At 38.5% G+C, this 24745-nt stretch overlaps 1 protein-coding gene across 1 annotated transcript in view; it reads right to left on the bottom strand.

Moving 5' to 3' along the window:
- ADAMTS20 (ADAM metallopeptidase with thrombospondin type 1 motif 20) overlaps nt 1-24640 on the bottom strand; it is a gene marked incomplete at both ends in the record, with an annotated part of 88581 nt that extends 63941 nt beyond the window's left edge. Inside the window, 4 exons of the mRNA XM_080623836.1 lie at nt 4676-4935; nt 8445-8601; nt 23897-24243; nt 24550-24640. Coding sequence (XP_080479962.1) covers nt 4676-4935; nt 8445-8601; nt 23897-24243; nt 24550-24640 — 855 coding nt within the window. The remainder of the gene's footprint in view (nt 1-4675; nt 4936-8444; nt 8602-23896; nt 24244-24549) is intronic.
- Between the last annotated feature and the right edge of the window lie 105 nt (nt 24641-24745).

Here is a 24745-nt window from a genome sequence, read left to right as displayed (position 1 = left end):
CTCTTCTTGAGATGGCTGAACACCTGCCTGACCATGGGAAGTGGTAACTGAATTCCTTATCTTGCTTTGCTTGTGCGAGAACCTTCTGCTTTACCTGTCAAACTGTCTTGATCCCAGTGAATGGATTTTCTCACTTTTACTCTTCCAATTCTCTCCTTCATCCTGCTGAGGGGAAGCAAGGAAGCAGCAGGGTGGTGCTTAGATGCTGGTGGGGGTTAAATCACACCTTACTAGTAAAAGAAGGTATATTCTGCAGGTTAGCTGAACACATGTATGAAGAGAAATATTCTGGAGTTGAAAGCCACAAACCAAACTTGAAGTTTTACCTCGGGAACTGTACAGGCTAAAAATCATCAACTGAGACCTCAAATGATAGATCAAGGCAGGGAATGATAAAAGATCTGGAATATAAATTTATTACCTTTAGTGGAAGAAAAAAGGTATAAGTACTCCCTGCTCCTGTATTCTACAGAGACCTCTTTCAATGCCCTCTTATTGGAAGCAGTGAAGAAAAAGAATGATGAAATGAGATAGGAATTTGATAGAATACACCATTTCTTTACAATTTCCAGATCTACTTGCTTTACAATGATCTAAATCCAGTCTTTGGAGAAATAGGAGGTAACAGCTAAGACAAAAGGAAATTAGTTTCAAGAGATTTTTCAGACTCCTAAAACCAGAATCCATACCACAGAACAGTTCAGACTGCACAGCAATAAAAGAAGACAAAAAATAAATCAAGATAGGTACTCTTCACTGGAAGCATCCCAACTTTCATTTCCATGGAATTCTCAAAGACTAAGTCAGATCTTGTCATCACCACAGCTGTGGCTGCTGGGTGGGTAGAAGCGACTTGGTCACAACAAAGTTCAGTTTCTCTTGATATCCCTGTTGTAAGTGTCCATTAAAAAGGGACTAAATTGTGGCAAAATGTCCTATTCAGAAAAGTGGCTAATAAACAGCATAATGTGCAGTATAAGTTAGGACCCTGCCTTGATGAAAATTAAAAATACCAGCTTTCAATACCGTGTTATAAATGGCACTATATAATGCCATTTTCTGATTCCACAGTCTCACTGCAAGTTAAATGATCTAAATTGATGCTGTCTCAATCCTCTCCCTGAATGCATGGCTGCTCCCTCCCATGCTCCAACTCTGGCACTCACATGACTAGGCAGTCAGCCAAGTTCACGATTCGAGCTGGCCAACACAGCCCTACCACAGGTGGTTTTGCATGTCAAGTTTTCTTTTCAGAAAGGCAAGATTACATTTTCTTGCTGCAAGCAGACTGATAGGAGACCAAGAAGTCTTTTACTACCAAGCTAACTGTATAAGCAGCACATTTCTTGAAAAGATATCAGTAATCAGGTACCTGGCTCAGAAAATGAGGACAGTACCTTAAAATGTATCATGGAACCAGACTTGATGAGGTTTTGGTGCTTTTACAGTAAATTCCAGTGTCTTAATGAATTATTTCAGTTGCTAAGATCAAGCCTTTGTGTTAGGGACTTTGAACTGTAAGAACATAATGTGCCCAAAAGAGAGTCCTCCAGCTACTAAATCTAAGGCGGTACTTACTGCCTGCTCTGCTGATGCAATGCTTGGAGGAACAAGAAAGAACGCTGTAGGTTAAGCAGTCACAGATTTCTTCATTTTACTTATCATTTCACATTTAATAATGCAACTCTATTGTATTTCAATACAAAAGTTTTGATAAAGTCCTATGACAAAGGTATTCTTTGTTCTCTTAAATACACATTTCCATCAGAACTAGTAAGTATTTCCAAGACAGAGTGTGAATACTGTGACTACTCAACTTGCCAAGATTCATGCAATTTTGAAGAAATGAGAAAATACGTTCCAGTTCAGTGGGATTACTCACATGCTGAGAGTTAAGCCTTTTCAGGTTGAATTGGATAAGTGACAAGACACTTAAAACCCTAAAAATATTTAGCAGTATATTTCATTTCTTATTTTCCACTCATAAAACAATATCCTATAGCAGCCAACTTACTTTGCTTGCTCTGTGGATGCCAATATAAAAAAGAAGGAAAAAAGAAGAAAGAAAAATGGCCCAGGATTTTAAAGATTCTTCTGGGAGCTGGATGTCTAAGTTTCATTAATATTTAATGGGATTTACATGCTAAAACTTTTTAGGTTTCTTTAAAATCCAAGCCAAAACTGAATATCCTTAAAAGTTTCAGAATGCTTATAAAAGTAGAGTACAATGCTTGATTCATTTAAAAAGCCAACAATCTGACACAATACCGTAACAGGATGTTATGGGGGTTAACAGGATGTTAATGGTTGGTAATCAACTAAGACTAATAATGGTTCGATTTCAAACACTAATTAGGCTGTGGGTCAAGAAATGACCCACCTGCATATTGATGACTTCTAATACAGATTACATAGCAAAGACTGCTAGTCATTTGTTTTCCTACTCTTCATATTATTAATACTTTACTGAAAAAAAAACCAAACAAACAAACCAAAACCCAAACCTATTATGGGAAAGGAGAAGAATGAGTAAAGAAGAGACTGAAGACTGTATCTTCATATGCATTATTTGATTTCACAAAGCAATATATATGTGAGTAGGGAGTTGGACAAGATGACTTCCAAAGGTACCTTTACAACTTCAAGAAGTGATACGAGCAGAGACACATATTCAGAGGTGGATTCTGTGAAGAAAATCTTTTAGAATTATGATCTGATTTTATATTAAAAACCTGCATTTATAACTAAACATTTCTAGAACTAACGTCTTAGCTTTTTGTTTCAAGATTACCTTCAGAAGTAGCAGATGTACATGTGGAATAAGAGCAGCCAGAAGATGCCAGCTACACCTTACTATTTTGCTCTGGTATTCAAAGATACTAAATTCACATTATAGATATAGCATCTTATTGCATGCCACTACCTCAGAGCCAGCAATAATTGCACTAAGCCCTATTTCATAGCATAGATAAGTAAGCACAAGAACGAAGTCACAGCTTTTTAGCAAAGAACTGGTATTCTTTCACTCACACATATGTATTTTAAATGCTAGATCTTAAAAACAGTTCATATATAGACTCTCTTCAGCAGCAATTACACAATGCATACCCTATTAATCTAGTAGAAGTCCAACTGTGCAAGTAAAAAGAGAGATGAAACATTGCCCTGTAAGGAATACTGATTGAATATACAACATCTGCAGATGCAGGATCAATGTTTGTTCTTAAGAAAGAACGTCATGAATTACATTCTATAATCACAACAGTGCCTCATGAAAATTACACAATAAATGGTCCCTTTTATCTTGTTGTAAAGTTTTGTAAAAAACAGCTTCCATTTTCAAATGATGATTTAACTATTACATTTGGTTCTTGGTACAGCTCTGGATTATAAAAGTAATTTTATAAAAAAATGGCATCTTTGGCATCAGTTGTTTCTAGAATAATTCCAAACTAAGTCTGTACTTTGAGATACAGAAAAATCCACCTTTCAACACACATTTATTTTGTAATACATGGACTTCCAGATCTTCACATCGCTACTAGTAAAAAAAATAAATCAGAAGACTTAATCAAATTAAAGTATGCTAATCTCCCTTCAAATTTCATTATTTCTCTTAAAAAGCAATTAAAGAAAATTCCATCTTCTAAATTTAAGTGCCTACATCTGTGTAATAGGTGACAGCACCTCTACTGCCATTAGCTGGAGATCTAGACTGGTGAGCAGAATTCAGATCAGTTGCCTAACTACACGTTATCTAGTGTCATGTCAGATGCTATAGGTTATCTATACAGAACTGACAGATATGACACATGATCCACATGGGACTTGCACACCTTCATGATGCAGCAGCTGAGGCCAAGTCAAATATTCTATGGCATCTTAAATGGCCATAGACACTTATATAAAGCAAATTAACTGATCCCAGTGGAAACTAGAGAGCTATTCTGTTCATTCTAAAGCAGATGTCTATAACTGGTTAAGTAACTAGTTCTCTTATTTAAAGCAGAACTCTATAGATATCTATATGTAGGTGTTTTAATTTGCCCAATGTTAGATGCAGTTTCATACAAATTAGGCTTCTTGAATAGGTAGAAGGACAGAAATCTAGAAATAATTATTATGCAGACTACTTTAGCAGGCCTTTTCCTAAAAAAAATGGTTCAACAGATGTCACAATAACCCTTTGATTTTACAGAGCTTATTTTACTAGATCCTGAATCCATACAAGAAATTACTTTCAGTTCAAGAAAGAATTCACCACAGAAAAAGCTCAACTAAATGACACCAACTCAAAGTCTGACCCATACTAATTTGGAATTACTTGAAAAGCTAGGATTATTATAAACAGGCATTTGTTCACAATGCCTTTTAACCTCTGCCTACTGCAATATATTCATACATTTAACTCACTGAAGCATAGGAATTCTTCTAAAGCAACAACAAATCAGGAAATAGGTCACACCATTTCACCTACACTTACTTACTGTATTAAATTTAAAAGATCCCTAATTTGAAATTTGGGCCCTACTTTTTTTTTTTTTAATCTTTTATGGGATCTCTTTTTTCTAATACAGATTTGAGTCAAACCACAAGACAAGGAGGTTGCAGAAGAGAAAACAACAAAACAGAAATAGCTGAAATAGGTAATACTTATGAGCTTAAGTTTACTTACTATTGACATCAATGTTAGTACGTAGTGCTGTAAATTCTGTCCATGGTGATGAACCATTTTGGTGTCAGCTGTAACCATCACTTCTACGTATCTTGGATAGGAAAGAAAACGTTTTTTCCTGGAATGTGGATTGCCACCATCCTCTATAGATAGGTTATTTAAAGCGTACTCTAAACTGAGAGACTTCTGTAAAACTTTGCTCTCTTCATTTAAACTGCTGAAGGCTGGATGTAGTAAAGTGCTGCTCTTCAATTCTTTTTCTGTGAAGTAAGAAAAGATTTACTGTTGAATGCAGTTTCTAAATTTAAAGAGAAACAAGCAAAAGGCTGCCGAAAATAGACAATACAAACTGCTATTTATGATCTTACTTCCAAGAGAACCAGTGCAAGAATTAAAAAAAAACCAACCAAACAAAAAAACACAAAGCCATGGAAGGCTGTAATAGGAACATCACATTAGATATCTTGTACACATAGTTCTATCATATATGGATTCTTGTTAAAAATTAGTTAAGAGATAGCAGTATTATATAGTATAATCCAAACAGGTAGGCTGGAAGGAGGTAAATACTGCAGCTTAAGCAATGCAATGAAGGAAGCAAGTTTATTAAACAAAGCACATACTTTTACACACAAAACTTTGACACCAATAGAACCAACCAAAACAAACCATCACAAAGACTACGCCTGAGAACTGAATTCAAGCCCCTATTTATATAAATATGGAGTTTACTTCATAAGGAAGCATGTATCAAAAGCCTACAGTGAATTCCTTGACAGCTTTGTTAATATTCATTATGTAGGATGAGGTTCTAAAGGAAATATAGAATCCCCTCAGATACCTCCAAACTAAATAGTGTAATAGTTCCAATTATGCTGTACAGTCCAGCCACCAAAGGCTTCTGATGCTTGACACATAAATTCTATGCATTGAACAGGGAGTCATCTTAGCAATAACCCACATTAACAGAGAAGCATATCTAAATTCTCACTATTCTCCAGAACTTAAGCACCTAACTAGACACCTCAGTCCCCTCAGAACAAACCTCCATCGTCTTTCTGGAGGTTTCCTTTTAAAAGTGGCTGCCAAAGGATATCTGTCTCCTAATTCTTTTAAAAATTCTAAGCATATCAGATGTGTTGCAACTGACTGAGTTTGATGCACTGAAGAGAACTGGCTGAAGCAATCTCATAAGCACATTAACTTTACCAGGTCACAAAAGATATCTGAGATTTCAGAGTACTGGCAAAATGAGAAACAACATCTATATTTAAAGTGGGAGTTTACAGACAACCTGAATTTCTGGACTAGCCAAGATAAATTCAATACCAGAACAAGTAAATTTAATTTTGTTTATTAAAGAAATCAACAAATGGATGAGTAATATCTGTCATATTTATGAAAAATTTCTTATGGCAAACTTAGATGAACTTCTCTGTATTAAAGAGAGAGGATTATGGATAGGGGAAAATCAAGCAGATGTCCTATCCTGACTTGAGTAAGGCTTGTACCAGCATTTCCAATTAATTTTTCATCAGCAAGTTAATTTAGAAGAAACTAGCACAAAGTGAGGAAAAGACTAGTTTGACAATTTAAAAAGTAATTATCATGGTCCAATGTCAAACTAAAAAGATGTACTGAATGCTCCCCTCTCCATATTCTCTGTCAAGGTTTACTTAACTAGAGAAACTCTCATGATCATAAGTATTGCTAGATATATTCTGTTCCTCCCTCCTTGAAGGGAGGATATGAATAACTGGGCAAGACTAGCCTTAAAGGAGACAAATCTCTTCTTCAGAAGGTCAAAAATATAACAGCACAAGGTTTTTCTCCATGAGCATTTCTGCAACTTCACTCACCCAAAAATGACAGTAATCTGTGCTTTATAGTCTTTTGTAGTTGCTCCAATAAATGGAAAAGAGGAAAAATGACCATATTCTTAATGCTTGGAGCTTTTTTCTCACTAGGTTGCTCATATTAATAGAATTTTCATACACAACATAGGAAAAAGAAAACCAAATCAACAAACCACACAACAAACTGGAAGTCCTCTAGTTTGGTTCAGTACATATTAAGCATAACATATAAGCATCATTAAAAAAGAATCAGAAATAACAACACTTGCTTGATTTTCAAACAAAGTACTAAGTCCTTGTTCTGCAATGACAATCAACAAATAGATAGCATCACCTTCCTAAAACTGAGCTAAAGAAGAGAAATACCTTTCACTACAATCTTTTGAATGCAAGATGATCATAACTGCTGCTTTCTGGCCTTAGTATCTATGGAAAAGTAGAATTCTCAACATACTGTTTCTGAGTATAAAATATACTTTAAGAATTCTATGAATTTTTCAAAATTCAAAAATCAGTAGCCACCCAAGCTACACCATTAGTTTTGCAATTTATATTTCCAAACATCTGGACAGATATTCTTTAAGAAAATAAAGTTGAAATTTTATTAGTTTTGTTTTCTTCAGCTAGCCATACTAATGCCCTCAGCCTTGCTTAAACATTCCAGAAGTGCGAGTACACCCAAAATGCATAAACACAGATTTCAATCTCACAAAAGGTGTAGAATTTTAATTAGACAGGATGTTTCTAAATGCCAAGCAGAAGTAAATATGATCTGCTTTCTCCTTCTGTGAATCTCCACCCAGTAGTGTTTTCTTTGAAGCCAAACAAACAAAGCCTGTATGCGTCTATCAAAAGAAAAAAAAGCATTTATATCATTAGGCTTTAAAAAAGAATTTGTTTCCAACATAATTAAAACCACTTTTAAATAGCACTAGTACAATAGTAAAGGTTAAGAAGTGCATTGCTCAGACACGATCTTCAAAGGCTTCTACATCATTATATCACAAAGCAGAAGTATCTCAGTGTTTAGAATGACTCCATGGATACCTACAATTTCAAATAAATCTTTTCTAATCCCACTCTTTTGTCTAGTTACTGTACTTTGATGGTAACTGCAGGTGTCTTTCTCATATTGCACTAATTTTCCAACTATAAATATGCATGCAGAACTGTGAAAGACAACTACTGTACATTTTCTGTTAAAAAACTAAAAAACACGTTAGTTTAAAGCACAGTGCTTTTTACTTACTGCTTCATGGTATTAACAAAGATTTTTTGTCTTTCTATTCCCTTTCAGTGCATACATTCTCACTCTTAAGTTACTCTGCTTAATGATTAACCTATATACTGTGAATCTATGAAAGTACAATCATACACTTGTTATATATCCTAATAGTATGTGACAATTGCATTGTAAATTACTCCAGTTTATTTTAAGTAAAACTAATTATTATGAATGTGCAATATGAATAAGTTATTAAAACACTTATAAGGACAAAAATCTACATTAATGGGTAAAATTAAATACTCCCACTAATAAGGAAGACAGATGTCCTGTATTATCCATTAGACTTGCACTAAGTTTATTAACTTTCATGAATATAGGCAACAACAACTTTTGCGGATTTACTCCATCAAAGTTTATATATGGGATGTAGGTGTAAAATAAACCCATAGAGAAGTTCTTGCAATATCATTTTTAATTTTTTTTTTTAAACATGCACATTTTGTCCTACATTTGAATTAGCCACTAGCAGAAAAAATAAGAAAAGAAGAAATGGCTGCCAAGCCTCCATGTAGCTTCTAATGGAACACACTGGAGATGAGTATTTTTTACAAAAAATAACTTTTTAAATTCTTTAAACATCTGACAGTTGAAAAAAGTCACACTAAAATTTAAAGTATGACTATACCTGAAACTTCACAAGGTTTATGGGATTTCTGATATTTAAGTTCTTCATGCCTGTATATAAGATGTGGTTTGTTATGCTCATCTTCATGTTCACCTCCATCCGCTTTCATCAGAGGTTCTAAAAAATATTCACCGTCATGTGCCTTAAAGGTGCCCATCTGAAAGTAAGAGAAGTGACTGATTTATTTTCCACTAAAAATATTGATATAAACATCATTTTCATTGAAATAATTACATAAATTTGCACTTGAGACAGAGGAAGCTTCAGTACAATGGGGAGATGGAAGCTTGAAAGTAAGTCAAAGAGAAATTTGCTTTCAGAGACTTGTCTCACCAGAATAACTCATAACAGACTACTCTTTGTATTAACAATGTATCACAGGTAATCACTATACAGTTAATGAAACAAAAGGGTTCACAAACATAGAGAATCTAGGTACAAGCAAGCAGGACCAGCTAGGAAATGTGCAAAAGCAAGCAGAAGCCATCAAGAAATTCAGGATTTGAGTGCTGTCCAAATTCTAGACTGGTTTGTCGGCTTTTATCCCTTTACATAATTTATATAGTATTGTATTCTGACCATAGATTAGAAACAGTGTTAACCCAATATTTTTTTTAAAGACTTCAAAACAGGTTCCAGGAATTCAAAGTTGACAGTTTCATTAATGCATTTTTATCCTCAATTTCAACCCCAACCTCTACAGCAGACACACATGGGTAACTATGTAATGGGAATCAAAGGAAGCTGGTTACTAACAAGCGCACTGGCACATACACAAAGAAAAAGAACAAAAATTAAGCTCCTTTCCCCCACCCCTCTACCCCACAATCCAATTTCATAATTTTAACTAATAATTTCAATTATGAAATCATAAAACTGAATCTCTTCTTTCTTACTGTATTTCTAACCAAATTCATAGTTTTCTATGGATTAAGAACCTTATTTCAGGACAGTAGGAGGATTAAAAAACATGTAAGAATTTAATCAAATTATTTTTCAGACTTTTTGGCAACTTCTAAACTTCAGCCAATTAAGCACTTAAGAGTGCGCAGGTGCACTGCATTCTGTTAGCTGTTTTACCATATTAGAGTGGCATGTTGACCAATAAGAGAACAGTGATAATCTACATAATATAGTTTAAGAGATTAAGTGTTCATTACAACCTTGAAACTCAGGGTTGTAAAGAAAGTGGCAGAGCAAGACAGACGAGAAGTGAGAATACTTTTTTTCCCACACAACATACAAATTGTCTTTTAAAATCTGCGGCATACTACCTTAGTGTCCAGGATACTGTACTGTAATTATATTATCCTCTTGAATTTGGGATCCTTCTAAAATATTTTCAATTTCCTATGTCTAAAAGTCTGTTAGGCTTCAGGCATACATCAGACTATCTGTAATCTTGCCTGATACATAGCATACGTATCATCCAAAGTTACTGTAAACCAACTGTGGTTGGATCCTCTGCATCACCTTTGTTGCAGAATGAAAAAAGACCCAGCTAAGTAGTATTTTTCCTTTCAAGACTGCTTACATCTAACTCAGAGAAACACTTTTCCCTCTCAGCTCCATTTAAATTCTTTGCAGGTAGTCTTCCTGCTGGATCTTTTACATGTTCAGTTCAGCCTTCTCACATCCACCGTTTCCAAGGCATGTGATTTGTAGAGGATGGCAGATCGAGCGTACTGAGAACGCTATGTGCCTCCCTGGAAAGGGCCTCAGGAAGAGATATGCCACAACCTGTCAGTTAGCCCTAAGTAGGTGCAACCTTCTGGGCAAAATGACAGGGACAGAGAAGAAGAGCCTGTCACTCAGGGTCAAAGAAGCAAGTAACTGATGCTAAAGTTCATATTCATGTTGATGTTTATTATATGTTATTAAATTCCCAATTACAACACATGATATATTTGACCCCATCCCATTTGTGAACACTAACATGCTAATTAGGTCTTTTCTCTTGATATACCACTATTATTATATAAGAGACATTTTAAATATAATCCTTTAGATTTAAGCAAAAACTTTATTGCTACAGTTTTATTCCAATATATATTTTACTTCCCTCCTACTCTTTCCAATACTTAAAGCAGATATGCTGTATGTGTCTCTTCAATGGCTTTTTGAATTAGCAGGCTTTCAAATTTTACAAAGAAATGGTTTCAGCTACAACGAACATACCAATTATGAGAATAACAGCACAGATCTAATATACAATTTGTGCTCAATTTTAAACTAAACTCACCTTTCACAGTATCAGACTTCCACTAGAAAAGATGAATTGCAAGAACAAGACTTTATTTTTCTACCATTTCACAGTCAAAAAAAAACCAACCCCAAACCATCATTAAGACCTATGATTTTGAGTGAGTACCTGATCACTGAAAATTCCACTCAGACTCCTTACCCCATACTTAGTCAACCAAGCACTACCAGAGGAAAAAAAACCTATTTAGAAATTCAAAAACATATTTATGCGCACATTATCCTACCCAGTAGATTAGGAAGAATCATCATAAGGCATCGATCTAAGTCAATCTAAGATTGGTGCTACTCCAAAAGAAGTATTTCTGCCTTGCCCCTTCTGTAGATGTGCACTCCCACACTTCTGTTTAAGCACTAGCAATTGAAATCATTAACACTGCATACCAACTCCTCTGTACAGTTAAAAATCTATGCCTCCTAACAAAAAAATATATTTTTCAACTGAAATAGTAAGGGTCACTTGGCACACAGAACCATTTTTCCTGGCAAAAAAAGCAACTTCATATCAGCAACAGTTTACTGGACAACCAATCCATCAAGCAACTCAGAATAGCACTACAAAGCCTGTGCATCAAGCTGAGCCTAACAATGAATACACAATATAAAATGCCTGTAAACATCTGCAGCTCAACTTTCATTACTCTATAGTCTAAGTATCAGAATTCAATCAGAACTGTTCTTAACTGAAATCCAGAACTGAAGAATCTTCTGCTGAAAAAGAGACACACTGAAGTCATCTAGGGAGAAAAGAACAAAACCAAAAAAATCTCCTTTGTTATAACCAAAAAAATACAAAAAAACACCATAAACTTATAGCCCAAAAAGTTAAGACAGACAGCTAGAAGGGAGGAACACTGTATTATGTTTCATGGCCTCAGAATTATTCCTAGCTTTTTGCTTTAAATCAAAAGATTAATACAAGAAGGAACAATAGTGTCTTTAAGACTGGAGATTCCACCTTCTCAGGTAGTTGGGGTAATTATGTTAGGACAACAGAGCCAGGTTTCCTCTCACTTGTTTACTCTCTGTCCCACTGATTCTTGCATAATGCCCCAGGATCAGCTGTCTGTTTAGATATAAAAGAAATAGCTGAACAAAAAATCTGTAATGCAACAACTTTTCAATCTTTCCTCAAAGTATACATAGAGAAGCAAGTAATTACTACCACTGACTAGTTAGGAATACGTCCCATCAGTTGTCTACAACAATATTTTTGCACATCCTCTATCCAAGTTGAGAACTCCTCATTATATTGTACGCGAGAAAGACCAAAGGATAAGCAATGCAAAGTGTTCTATCTTGAGAAGGTATATGATATTTATTATTTCTAATCCAAGCAGATATTGAGATTGAAACCACCAATCCAAATCCTTTAAGTTATCTATGAAGACTAAAGATGGATTTTGATCAGTTACAAATGGTTATCTTTTCATTTTCCTAACACATAGGTCTTCAAAAATTCAGTCACCAGCTATACTGTTTTATAGTTCTTCATACATTAATAAGTAATACTTAATCTGGCCACAGATTCTGCTAATAAAAATGGAGCTATTACTGTGAGCTAGGTGCACAAGGAAAAGGGCTGTGAGATCCAAATTAGAAATACTTTTGGTAAAACCAAATAAAGCAAAGTCACTTAGATGTACAGAGGCAGGTTGTTGAAACAGGAGCCCGAGCATTTGCAGGAAATGAAATCAGAAATAAACTGGATTAACTTATCATCTACAGATGCCTCTCAAATCATATAACAAGAAATCTGCCTGAAGCATTCTATTTCTGTTCTCAGATAAAGAGGTAAAAGTACATTTAAAAGATCTCTTCAGTAGAAGTGGAGCACAAAATTGAAAACAGTCTCTTACACATCATAAATAAGTGGTCCAAAGAAGGAGTGCTAACTCAGGACTCTGCATATGCCTAGATTTGAGGAAATTTATGAGAAAACCCACATGAGAAAGATTATTTATTTCTTGGATTTAAAATACTCTGGATAAGTTAGACACTTTATATTAAATCAAGGTTCAATGGATCAACACAGCTACTCACTATATATGGTATGTCTTAGTGCTTTAAAGTGGCTTAAAACTGAATAGTCTTAATCAATACATTTGCTCTGTTCTAAGAGTAGTAGAAATAAATATTGCAGAAGTTATGGTTAAAGTATGTACCATACCCACATACAAATTATATCTTTGTGTATAATGGCAACTTCATAGAACACATGGAAAACATAAGGGATATATAGCAGGCTTCAGAAACATGGAATTAATCTTAATACGTCCAACAGCAAAATTGGAAATGTTTCAGAAAAATGCTGAAGAACAACTGAAAGTTCTGGAAAACACAACTCAACTGGCAGACTCCTGCCAGGTAAGCTCCAGTCCTGTGCTCAAGTATTTTTCATGGCCTTATGGTATGGCTTCTTAACTCAAACTCAACAACCTGAAAGTAGTTTACAACAAGAATACTTTCATGGTCAAAGTAAATCACTAAATCACTTCCTTTTATAATATTCTCTTTTTCTCTCTCCTCCCTCTCCATTGTGTCAATTCAAAGCTCCTCAGAATCATGTGAGAAGGCCTTCACCTTTTTCTTCTTGCTCCACTGTAGCAATGTTTTCTAGTGAAAGCCTTAAGAAGCATAGCATAGTTACTGAAGAAAAAGGTATTAAAGGTTATCTGATCATGGTACACTGCCAACATCTGGAATATATATTCCATATATATATATTTCTGATATATGATATTATATCATAAATATTTCAGAATATATATTTCTGATAGAGGATAATTCAGTTAGAAACAAGAGGCAGTGGTTGTGAGCTAATGTATCAACCAAAACTAGAACTAATATAATAGAAATAGGAAAAATAAAATAACAAATATACTAGCTAAGCAGCAGGGAAGAAATATCTAGTGATGAATAAGTATTTCCTGGTGGAACACCTTTGCAGAAGCGACTGAAATATATTTTAAGTTCTTCAAGAAATGGAATAAAATGCTAAACGGCTATTACAGGGAAAAAAAACCTTTCATTTTAAGTCTAACTATGATCTAAATACCTCTCTTTGCAAATTCTGTCATGTTAAGATTTCATGAGCAGACTGTAATCACACCTTTAGCACACCTAATCACACCTTGACCAGAACTGATGAGGAATCCACTTATGCTCAGAAATGTCCCAGTCTGGAAAAGCACCTAATCACTGGTTAAGTAAAATTACAGAATTCCAGACTGGAATTTAAATCCCACATAAACTCCTAAAGGGATTTTACCCATTTGTATATTTGGCTTATATCCGATCTAGCCATCCTGATAACTGTAGCAGTGGATCTGGCATCCTTACTGCCAAGTTACTTTCATTCAGGAACACACACACACACACAAAACCCCAAACAAACATATTTCCATATTTCCCTTTTGCATAATGCATAGGGGAAAGAATATTCTTGCAGGAAGTGTAAAACCTGGCCATTAGGTATTCTGAACATCACTTTGTAAGGCTATTCTAGGCAAGAAAGTCAGACTGAAACCTAGTAAAAATTTTATTCCTGGTGTTTCTAAATACAGATGTAACAACAGACTGGCTACATAGCAGAGTATCTGGGAGAATGTTGCAGTAACAATCTCAAAGACAGCTGGAAAGAGTTCATGGCAATTACCAAGAGTCACTGGAGTGGAAGGGAGAGAGAGGGGAAATTTGTTTTTACCTTTATATACAATTCACAATGAATGAACTAGACAAGTCAATTAAAAATTATGCATAACAACTTTTTTCATAGATATATACATGGAGATTTCATTATGGAAAAGGCAGCTATTCTGCAATGCCTGTTGAAACTGGTTAAACAAAATGCATATATACATAAATGGTGGTATACGTAGTGGTGGCAAATGGTATAACGTGTAGTCAGTGACCCGTCAGTAGTGGTGTCTCTGAAGGCTCAGTGTTAGGGCCAGTGTTGTTTAGTACCCTCACTGATGATCTGGATGAGGGGATTGAGTGCACCCTCAGTAAATTTGCAGACAACACTAAATTGGCTGGGAGTGTCGATCTGCTGAAGGACAGGAAGGCTCTGGAGAGGGATCTGGACAGGCTGGATCAATGGGCTGTGGCCAATGGTATGAGGTTCAACAGGGCAAAGTGTCAGGTCCTGCCTTTGGGGTACAACAACCCCATGCAACACTACAGACTTGGGGAAGAGTGGCTGGAAAGCTGCTTGGTAGTAAAGGACCTGGGAGTGCTGATTGACAGCAACCAAACATGAGCCAGCTCGTGCCCAGGCCACCAAGAAGGCCAGCAGCATCCTGGCCTGTATCAGAAACAGTGTGGCCAGCAGGGCCAGCGAAGTGATCACCCTTCCTGTATTTGGACTGGAGAGGCTGCACCTTGAATCCTGTGTTCAGTTCTGGGCCCCTCACTACAAGAAACACATTGAGGTGCTATAGCGGGCTCCAGAGAAGGGTAACAAAGCTGGTATAGCGTCTGGAGAATAAGTCTTATGAGGACCGGCTGAGGGACCTGGGGTTGTTTAGTCTGAAGAGAAGGCTCATGGGGGGACCTTATCGCTCTCTACAACTACCTGAAAAGAGGTTGTAGTGAGGTGGAGGTTGGTCTCTTCCCCTAGATAACAAGTGATAGGACAAGAGGTAACAGCCTCAAGCTGCGCCAGGGGAGGTTTAGATTAGATATTAGGAAAAACTTCTTCACAGGGAGGGTGATCAGGTATTGGAACAGGCTGCCCAGGGAAGTGGCAGCAGTGTTCAAAAACCTTATAGATGAGGCCCTCAGTGACATGGTTTAGTGGTGGTCTTGGCAGTCCCAGGGTAATGGTTGGACTTGATGATCTTAAAGGTCTTTTCCAACCTAATTGATTCTATGATAAAGGGGCTTTTTGTTTGGTTGGGGGGTTTTGGGAGGAAGGGAGTGGTTGGCTTTGATTTCTGCTTTTCAGGTTTGGGCATTTTTTAACATCATCAAGCAAACTAATCTCACAGAACACAGATCTAGGGAATCCATATGTTTAACCCTGGAGGAAACGCCATCATATAATCTTGTCTGTCTGAGTAAATGTAAAGCAAATTTACATTTGCAACTTATCTATCTTTCCTTAAATAGAACTTCCTAGCTTTGATGTTTTTAAGTACGTGCAGAACTCCCTTTCTCTTTCACTGGGAGATGAATAGCTCCATAAAGTCCTTTTAACCTCACATGTGACATCAGGTAGTTATCACTTAAGTACATGCAAATTGTGGTGAGATTTTCACCTGGTTTAGTAAACCACACAGTGAGGTACCTTGAGCACTTTTGTCAATATGTGTATACCCAGAACGTATGAACTGTTCTCAGTGTCTGGTTTTGCTACCATAACCTATTTTCTACGTGAGTGTATGTCTGAAATGGAATGACAACCAAGACTATTGCTGATACATTATCTTACATGGGAAACTTATTAATTCCCCAAAAGTACAAAGTTTCCCCAAGATCCATGACGGATAACTGTTAACTACTACCTGGGGCTAGAAGCATTAACTTAAGACCAAAAAAAAAAAAACCAAAACCAATCACACCATTTTAGAATCATAGAATCATAGAATAGTTAGGGTTGGAAAGGACCTTAAGATCATCTAGTTCCAATCCACCTGCCATGGGCAGGGACACCTCACACTAAACCATGTCACCCAAGGCCTCATCCAACCTGGCCTTGAACACCGCTAAAGATGGAGCATTCACAACCTCCCTGGGCAACCCATTCCAGTGCCTCACCATCGTAACAGCAAAGAATTTCTTCCTTATATCCAATCTAAACTTCCCCTCTATGAGTTTTAACCTGTTACCCCTTGTCCTGTCACTACAGTTCCTAGTGAAGAGTGCCTCCCCAGCACCGCTATAGCTCCTCTTCAGATACTGGAAGGCTGCTATGAGGTCTCCATGCAGCCTTCTCTTCTTCAGGCTGAACAGCCCCAACTTTCTCAGCCTGTCTCCACACAGGAGGTGCTCCACTACCCTGATCATCCTCGTGGCCCTCATCTGGACTTGTTCCAACAGCTCCATGCCCTTTTTATGTTGAGGACACCAGAACCGCACACAATACTCCAAGTGAGGTCTCACGAGAGCAGAGTAGAGGGGCAGGATCACCTCCTTTGACCTGCTGGTCACGCTCTTCTTGATGCAGCCCAGGATACGGTTGGCTTTCTGGGCTGCGAGCGCACACTGAAGCCCGCTCATGTTCATTTTCTCATTGACCAACAGCCCCAAGTCCTTCTCTGCAGGGCTGCTCTGAATCTCTTCTCTGCCCAACCTGTAGCTGTGCCTGGGATTGCTCTGACCCAGGTGTAGGACCTTGCACTTGGCATGGTTAAACTTCATGAAGTTGGCATCAGCCCACCTCACAAGCGTGTTGAGGTCCCTCTGGATGGCATTCCTTCCCTCCAGCATATCAACGGAACCACACAGCTTGGTGTCATCGGCAAACTTGCTGAGGGCGCACTCAATCCCACTGTCTATGTCACCAACAAAGATGTTGAACAAGACCGGTCCCCACACCGATCCCTGGGGGACACCACTCGTTACCGGTCTCCAGCCGGACATCGAGCCATTGACCACAACTCTTTGTGTGCGGCCATCCAGCCAGTTCTTTATCCACTGAGTGGTCCACCCATCAAATTGATGTCTCTGCAATTTAGAGACAAGGATGTCATGTGGGACAGTGTCGAACACTTTGCACAAGTCCAGGTAGATGACGTCAACTGCTCTACCCCATCCATGAGTTCTGTAGCCCCATCATAGAAGGACACGTTTTGCACACAACTTCAGTGATTTAGCTCACCTAGTGCCAGCAAAGGGCTCCTATCACTCCTGTTCATGTACCTTCTGTAAGTTTAATGCTCATATATATATATATACACAAATGTAAAAATAAAGTAAATCCAAATCCAACTTCCTGTGGCTGCCCGCAGCTTTCCAGTAAATTCACCTGTCACAAAGCCAAAATGGCAAAAAAGAATGTGGCTTTATAAAGGCAGCAGTTACAAAGAGGCTACAGCCATCAAAATTTTACCAGATAAATTTATGTGGTAAACAGAAGGTACTCAATCATTTGCCAGGGAAGGCAGCCACCAGACACGGGATGTGTGCAAAAGGCAGCCCAGTGACAACTAAGCACCCTTCACATAAAAGGTGACATAAGCATGTCCTAGTCTCTTTAACAATTCACACAGAATTATCAGTCAGAAGTCAGACACTTCTAGGCAGATCCTAATGCTTCCCACAGACATTTTCTGTGACAGACCCTTCAGCTGCACAATTCACAACTCCATGTATTTTATGAATTTACAAATACCATCTGTATTTCTTGATTTGTGCTGGCCCATGTGTAAAGCACAGTATCTATGGAAATACTTTCCAGAAAAAGAGAGGTGTAAAGAGCTTGGGGAAAATGTACTGGGGATATTTCAGGGTTTTTGTAACAGCTGCAGAGGGGGCCTAAGCTGTTTTACTATTTTATAACAAATAGCACTGTGAACAGTGATTTTGCCTAGACAAGTAGAAACTGACTCAAGGATACAGGGTCATGTTCCAATAAATTCAAGTGTTATGGTCTACTCTCAGATGTATGTGAAAAAGACATCTAGTGCCTCTACGTGAGAAAACAAAGCTAAAGAGAGGCCAGTTAGCAATATCAAAGATATGTGACATTCATTCTGTGACCAGCAGAGCTAGGCTGGGAAGACTTCAGACACTTCTTACTGAGAAAATGCTAGATCAAGTGTTATAGAAGTGAAAATATTTAAAAATTGGTCCTGCTTGTGAGAATACATATTAAGAAAAAGCCAACAGCAAAACAAAGCAAAGTAAATGGGATAAAAATTGTAAATGAAGTTAAGTCAGGAGCAAAAAAAAAAATAACTAGGAAAGAAAGCAGAAAAAAAAAAGAAAAAAGAGTAAAAACAATCAAATGAAGCAATCAAGCACAAGTATCTTTATCTAGACCGTTTCCATGCAGAGAAGGTAGAGTTCAGCCTACTTCCTGATCCTGTTTTGTTCTGTTAAGCTATAAAAACAACAGCAAAAAAGAAAGAACATTTGATCTTTTTATTGCAAAGTAAAAACAAAAACAACACAGCACTGAATTTTTTGACTGTTCTGTTGCAGAGATTCAGGGCTGGAGTCTCACCTATATGACAAATGAAACCAGAACTATTGAGTGGAAGTCATCACATCAGCCAATCAGCAGCAATAGGACTTACTCTGCCCAAACAAGAATGTATTGTCTTTAGTGAACAATTTAAAATTATCTTTTCCTAGCTTATGATGGACTCTGGATTAAGATCAAAATGTATAAAAACGTGTGGCTTATGGCTATTCATAAGTTTACAAATTTAACCCAAACACTGAAAAGTAATTAGCCATTCAGATTTAGAAGGCAACTTATTTGAAGTGACAGCCCATGAGTTAAAAGCATTGTTATGTCAAAGTAAGCATATCTTCTAGTTACAAGTGTTAAAGTTTTAAACTACAGTGGTTTTCCAAAGAATTCATTGATGTTATTAGTGCCAAGCAGCACAGAACTGAGCAGTAAATATCTGGAGTCTTTTCCCTGTACTAGATCGCCACAAGAAACCAGACACTCGCTATGCTAGCACCAGCTTCTAGCAAGTTGTTTGGGGCTTTTTTAACCAAACAATTAAAAACTACATTTCATTAAAACAAATGCTAGGACTGCCTACTTTTCCTTAAAAGGAACCACTGCACTCACACATAGTAGCAGGCAGAATTGTTTTCAAAATCTCTCACAAAGGTGATCCACTGACCCATATTAATAAGAAAATAAACACAACCTCTTGTACTGAGGAAATTCTGAAGATCCACAGCCAGGTTCATATTTCTGTCATTCTCCTGACAAAAGTAAGCCTGAAGTACAGTAAAGGAGCATTACCAAGGGGTTTTCTTGATCTCCCAAGGAAGGAACTTGTCACGTAGACCTTGTTACGCTTCAGAAGCTACCTAGAACAAAGCAGTCTTGCCCTCCTGGATTGCAGAAAGCTGATAGCTATCAAATGCATGCAAGAAGAGATTTGTGTATCTTCCTGCTCCTAACTTTTGCCAGTCAACGAACATGTGAAATTGCTCTATACACCAAAGACTGTACACCCAAAAGATATGCATTTCCTCCTTTCTTAGCTTCCCCTCTCTCACAGTAGAGTCACAGGAAACACCTTTGGCATTTAGGCAGTCTCCCAGCTCACAAAAACTGACTTTAACTATCCTCAGCATCAGTCACATTCCTGACCTCCAAGAAAGAATACCAGGCTTCTCAAAGGACTAAATAAACTGTTTTTATAGCATTCACTCAGGACTAAAAAAACATAAATTAATTTAAATAATGGTTCTTTCTTCAGGCAGGAGCCTGGTAAGAACTGAAGGCTCATTCTAGTTACAAATGGTGATAGCTTCCTCACTTTAAGATACTTAATTCACTGGTATTTGCTTGTATTTGTCAATGAACTTGTAAGTCATATGTTCTCAAAAGTTAAATGATTTTTTAATTTAGTTTTTACCTCTTTAATTTTGCTGACTGGATAACATTTGAGAGGTCTCTTTAGTCTACATGCACCCAAGGACATCCTCAGCAGATTTTGTTTCCCACGTTTGTAAGAAGCTATAATTGACTGATGCAGTAAAAGTAAAAAAAAAAATAAAAATACAGAACTTAGGAAAATAAAAAGTGAAATAAAACTATGAATTTTAAAAAGTTACTCTAAAGATGCTTCTATGTGATCAGATGCTCAACTAGGCACCCAGGCCATCACACCAAATGACCTTCTGTCTTTGACAGCACCCCAAACTTCCCTAATTACACGCTCCCTCCTTGCAATTACTACAGACTCCCTGCTGACCTTCTAACCTCCCTTTGCCATTTGCACCCCTGAACCTAGGGCATGCTCTGAAATGTAACACAACAAAACTGCGTACAGGGTGTCAGGAGCCATTAAGCAATGATCTGTGGGTACTCTGGGTTACACATGCTCTTGGCACACTCAGAGAAAGGCTTAACTGAGAGCAAAAAGGGAAAGCAGAGCTTGGGAGGGAGAACATACTCAGCTTGAGAATGCGAAAAAAGAAAAGAAGGAACTTGGGAAGCAGGCTTTGAAGGAAGGCAGAGGAGAGCTTGGGGATAGATGCCTACAGGATAAAATGAACGCAAGTACCTGGCTTACCTTCAGATCACCCAGGCACATATTTGAAGCAATTTTTTAAATTCCACTGTCAAACTCCCTGTACCTTTTTATCTAAGTCCAAGTCCTTTTTTTTCCTCCCTAGCTTTTACAGCATTGGTCTACTGCAGCTGTTGTATATATGCAAAGCTGGAAGGTAAAATTATACCTAATAGTTGAAAGCAATCTCTTGTATTTTAATTTCTGTATGTCAAGCTCAAGTCCAGCACTGAGGAAAATGGACCCTACAAAGAGAAGGGATTTTACTTAAAAAAAAAATAAAAAAATAAAAAATAGGGCTACCAAGTCACTAGTATGGTTTCTGCTGTCTCACTCACAGTAAATAGTATCCTACCTCAGCCACAGTCACACTTAATTCTTTGTATGCATTCAGGAGGCATGGTGCTGTTCAACAAAAGAGCAATAACTCACTAGCTTATTTTTGCAGGTACACTTGTATGCACAAAACTATGGAATTCTTAAAACCTTGAGAAAAAATATCTTTTTCTAAGTTTTGAGTGTAGTCCCACCTGAAGAGGGGAATGCATTCAGGGAAGATAAGATCTCTCAGGAAAATTCCACTAGTCCTTCATCTCCTTCCTTTCACATCCATTCTTCCCTCAACTCCAAAAAAAAGCTGTCTCCCTGGCAGTCACATGAGGAGCATAACATTTACTTTGAACCCATAGGATAAGAAAGAACATTATGCTGAAGGCTCTGAGCCAGGCTGGAGGATACTCTGTGCAGATATAGGCAACCAGCTGGCTATGACTGCCACATCATCCCCCCACAATCCCTCCTTGGGGAACAAAAAAAAAATGCACTAGTACCCATGCAGGGCTCTGCTTTCTCTTCCAAAAACCTCACCAGCTTCATTAATGAGGGGAAAGCAGCCACAACACCGGGTATGCTACACGCCCTCCACAAGGCTGCGTCTGCCTGGGCAGAAAGTCAAATGAGCAGTGGAGATCCCGAGCACACTGGGACAGCAAGGTCTTGGCTAGTGGCTCAGACTATGCTCTCTGTCAGCCACACAATGACTAAGGACATCAAGTCGAGCTGGAAGTGTCAGTGAAAGTCCACAAGGCTCATCTAGAGGAGGCAAAAGGTCAATTTAAAGGCACTCAGGGATTTCCAAATGGACACATACATGATGCGGACTGTAATACACCAGCAAAGGAGAGAGAGATAGACACAAGAGAAGTGAGGCATTCCAACTCTTATAAAGAAGAAGGGGGTCTTGTGCTGAAGAGTTTGAGCATATGTATATGAGCATGTTCAAGTAATGAAAAGTGATTGTCTGCAGAGAGCAATGCTCTTTACAGAATAAATGTGAGTTTTTAAATCTTCTCTTTTCGTAACTTTTGTTGCCTGTTTTAATTCTGTCTCTGCATATGTGCTGAAAATAATTTCTCTGAAAAACGTGTACCTACTGTACTTAAAAGTTGTCTCAACTACCTGTTATTTAGCAGTTCTCAAACTCTTCGGCACAAGACATTGAGAGCATGCCATGGTATATGAGCTTCTACTAGGAAAAAGAAATAAAACAACAACCACCCACCCACCCACCAAAGCCTTGTGATTCCTCCTCTTTCCTACTCCCTCTGAGTGCAACATATCGGGGTATTCCGTATAGGTTTGGTATCGGTTTGAATTAGGTTTTGGATAACTCAGACAAGAACCTAATGACAGCTCTGTTTTTACAGCAAGGTCCCTACACAAAACTGTCATGAACACAGAATTACTGTTTTCCAATGCTTGCTCCTCCAGTAATCTCCAAGAACTAGCCCAAGCCTACAGACCTCAACCCAAATACAAGGTGGCATATATCCAAATACCCAAGAATAATCACGAGACAACAGTGGTATCTCTCACAAGTACCAATTATTTCTGACTCTCTTTTCCACCATGTGCATCACTTTCTTTTAATACACATTACACCCTCCTGCACACATCCAGCCAACTCCATTCTATTTTCTATGTGCCACTAGAAAGAGACTAGAATGCAAATTTGCATTCTTTCCACTTCCCAAAAATAACGTCTTACACCTTTACTTTCCTGTGTGACTTCAAGAAACTTGGCACAACCTGAATGTAAATTCACAGTAATATTTACAACACCATATTTTTACAGTATGCATGTCACACATGCTCATTCTCAGCATGTCAACAGTGATGTGGTAAAGCAGTAGGTATTGCAGTCTTCTTGGTCCTACACACAAAACTATAAGATTTAGCAACACAGTACAACTGTTCTGTGCTACTAACAGTTGTGCGCTACTATTTCTCCATTATAACTTTGGAAGAATGCTACATAAGAATGCTGTCAAGGGATAAGTAAAGAATGTACATTGATGCAGTTTTTATTTGTTTGCTAAATTCAGTTCTTCAGAAGCATTTTATAGATACACTCCCACTTAAGCTGGCCGGAAGCTTCCTATTCACTTTTAACAGAAACGTGATTTAGAGAGCACCACTACACACCAATACACAATACTACAATGCTACACAACACACCTCTACAGCACTGCTGAAAGTAGAGGAAGAAAAAAATATCAACACTAGTTCTTCTCTCACCATCTCAAGCCCCATTATTCCTCGCTCATAACCACACAGTATCTACAAACCCACAAACACATAACTGATGCTGACTAACGGCATCATTTTATCTAAACAATAGCTTACTGTGTTTCTGAAGCATGTTTTTTCCTCTGCTATAATGCTCTTGGCGTCAGGAGTTACATCAACCAATTCTATTACAGGCCAGCAATAGATCCTTTGAAAGCAGCATTTGTGTATCCCACCAAAAAGTATCATCATGACAGCAAACTGCTGATGCCAAGATATTTTATGACCAACTACTTGGAGCGATGCCCGAGAATTTCCAGCTCAGCTCTATGGCAAAGGCATCCCACTACATTTCTTTCAGGGAAGAGAATATGAATGGAGACACGAGGCAGTAACCAACATGCTTACCAAGCCACCACAGATGCTGAAGACAGCCATGTGCGTCTCCTGTGCATTGACATGCCCACGGTAGAAACAGTGGCGCAAATCAGGGGAGGACTGCTTCTGCGGGGCTCCTACGTGCACCACAGTGTACTGAGCAGGAACAAAGCCTGCATCAGCACTCAGGTTGAGCTGGAAGACCTGCCCGTATGCACTGAGCTGGTAATGAGTTCGGAAAGCAACGGGCTCCAGTGGTGCCTCCAAGCTCCTTTTTCTCCTGCTGAAGTGATGCGTGTGAGGGAAGACTTCTCCAAACTCATTCACTCGGACAGGTGTGATGATTTCATAGGAGGAGAGCTGCTTCACTAAGGTCTCTGCAACAGAGAGCAAGAGACTCAGCCTTGTGCATCAACACACCAGGAACCTCCGCACGGCTCCCGGCGCTGCACTAGCCAGGGGTGCAGTGACAGGAGGGGGCAGTGAGGGCTGCCTCCAGCACACCCAGCGACAGCCCGCTTCAGCCGCACCGGCCCTGCCATCCCCCATCGGCCGCCCCGCTTCCCGCCCCGCGAGGAAACGCTCCCTCCTGCCCGCCCGCGCCGGCTGCCCCGCAGGGCACAGTGCCTGCCGCAGGGCCAAGACCCCCGGGGCAGTCGCCGCCTTTGTTGCCGCTTGTTTACCTTGTCCCGGGTGGAAGCGGACTCCCCGCGCCTCGGCGACAAGCGGGGACAGGAGGAACACCAGACCCGCCAGCCACCTCTCCACACGCATGGCTCTGTCCGCGGCGGGCGTTTCCGCAGCGCCCCCGGGCCGCTGCCTCAGCAGCCGTCTGCCGCCCGGGCAGACTCCACATCGCGCTGCTCCTCCATGCTCTTC

The sequence above is a fragment of the Psittacula echo genome (assembly GCF_963264785.1).
Source record: "Psittacula echo genome assembly, chromosome: 1".
Lineage (NCBI taxonomy): Eukaryota > Metazoa > Chordata > Aves > Psittaciformes > Psittacidae > Psittacula > Psittacula echo.
This window is presented reverse-complemented; position numbering and strand designations above follow the sequence as displayed.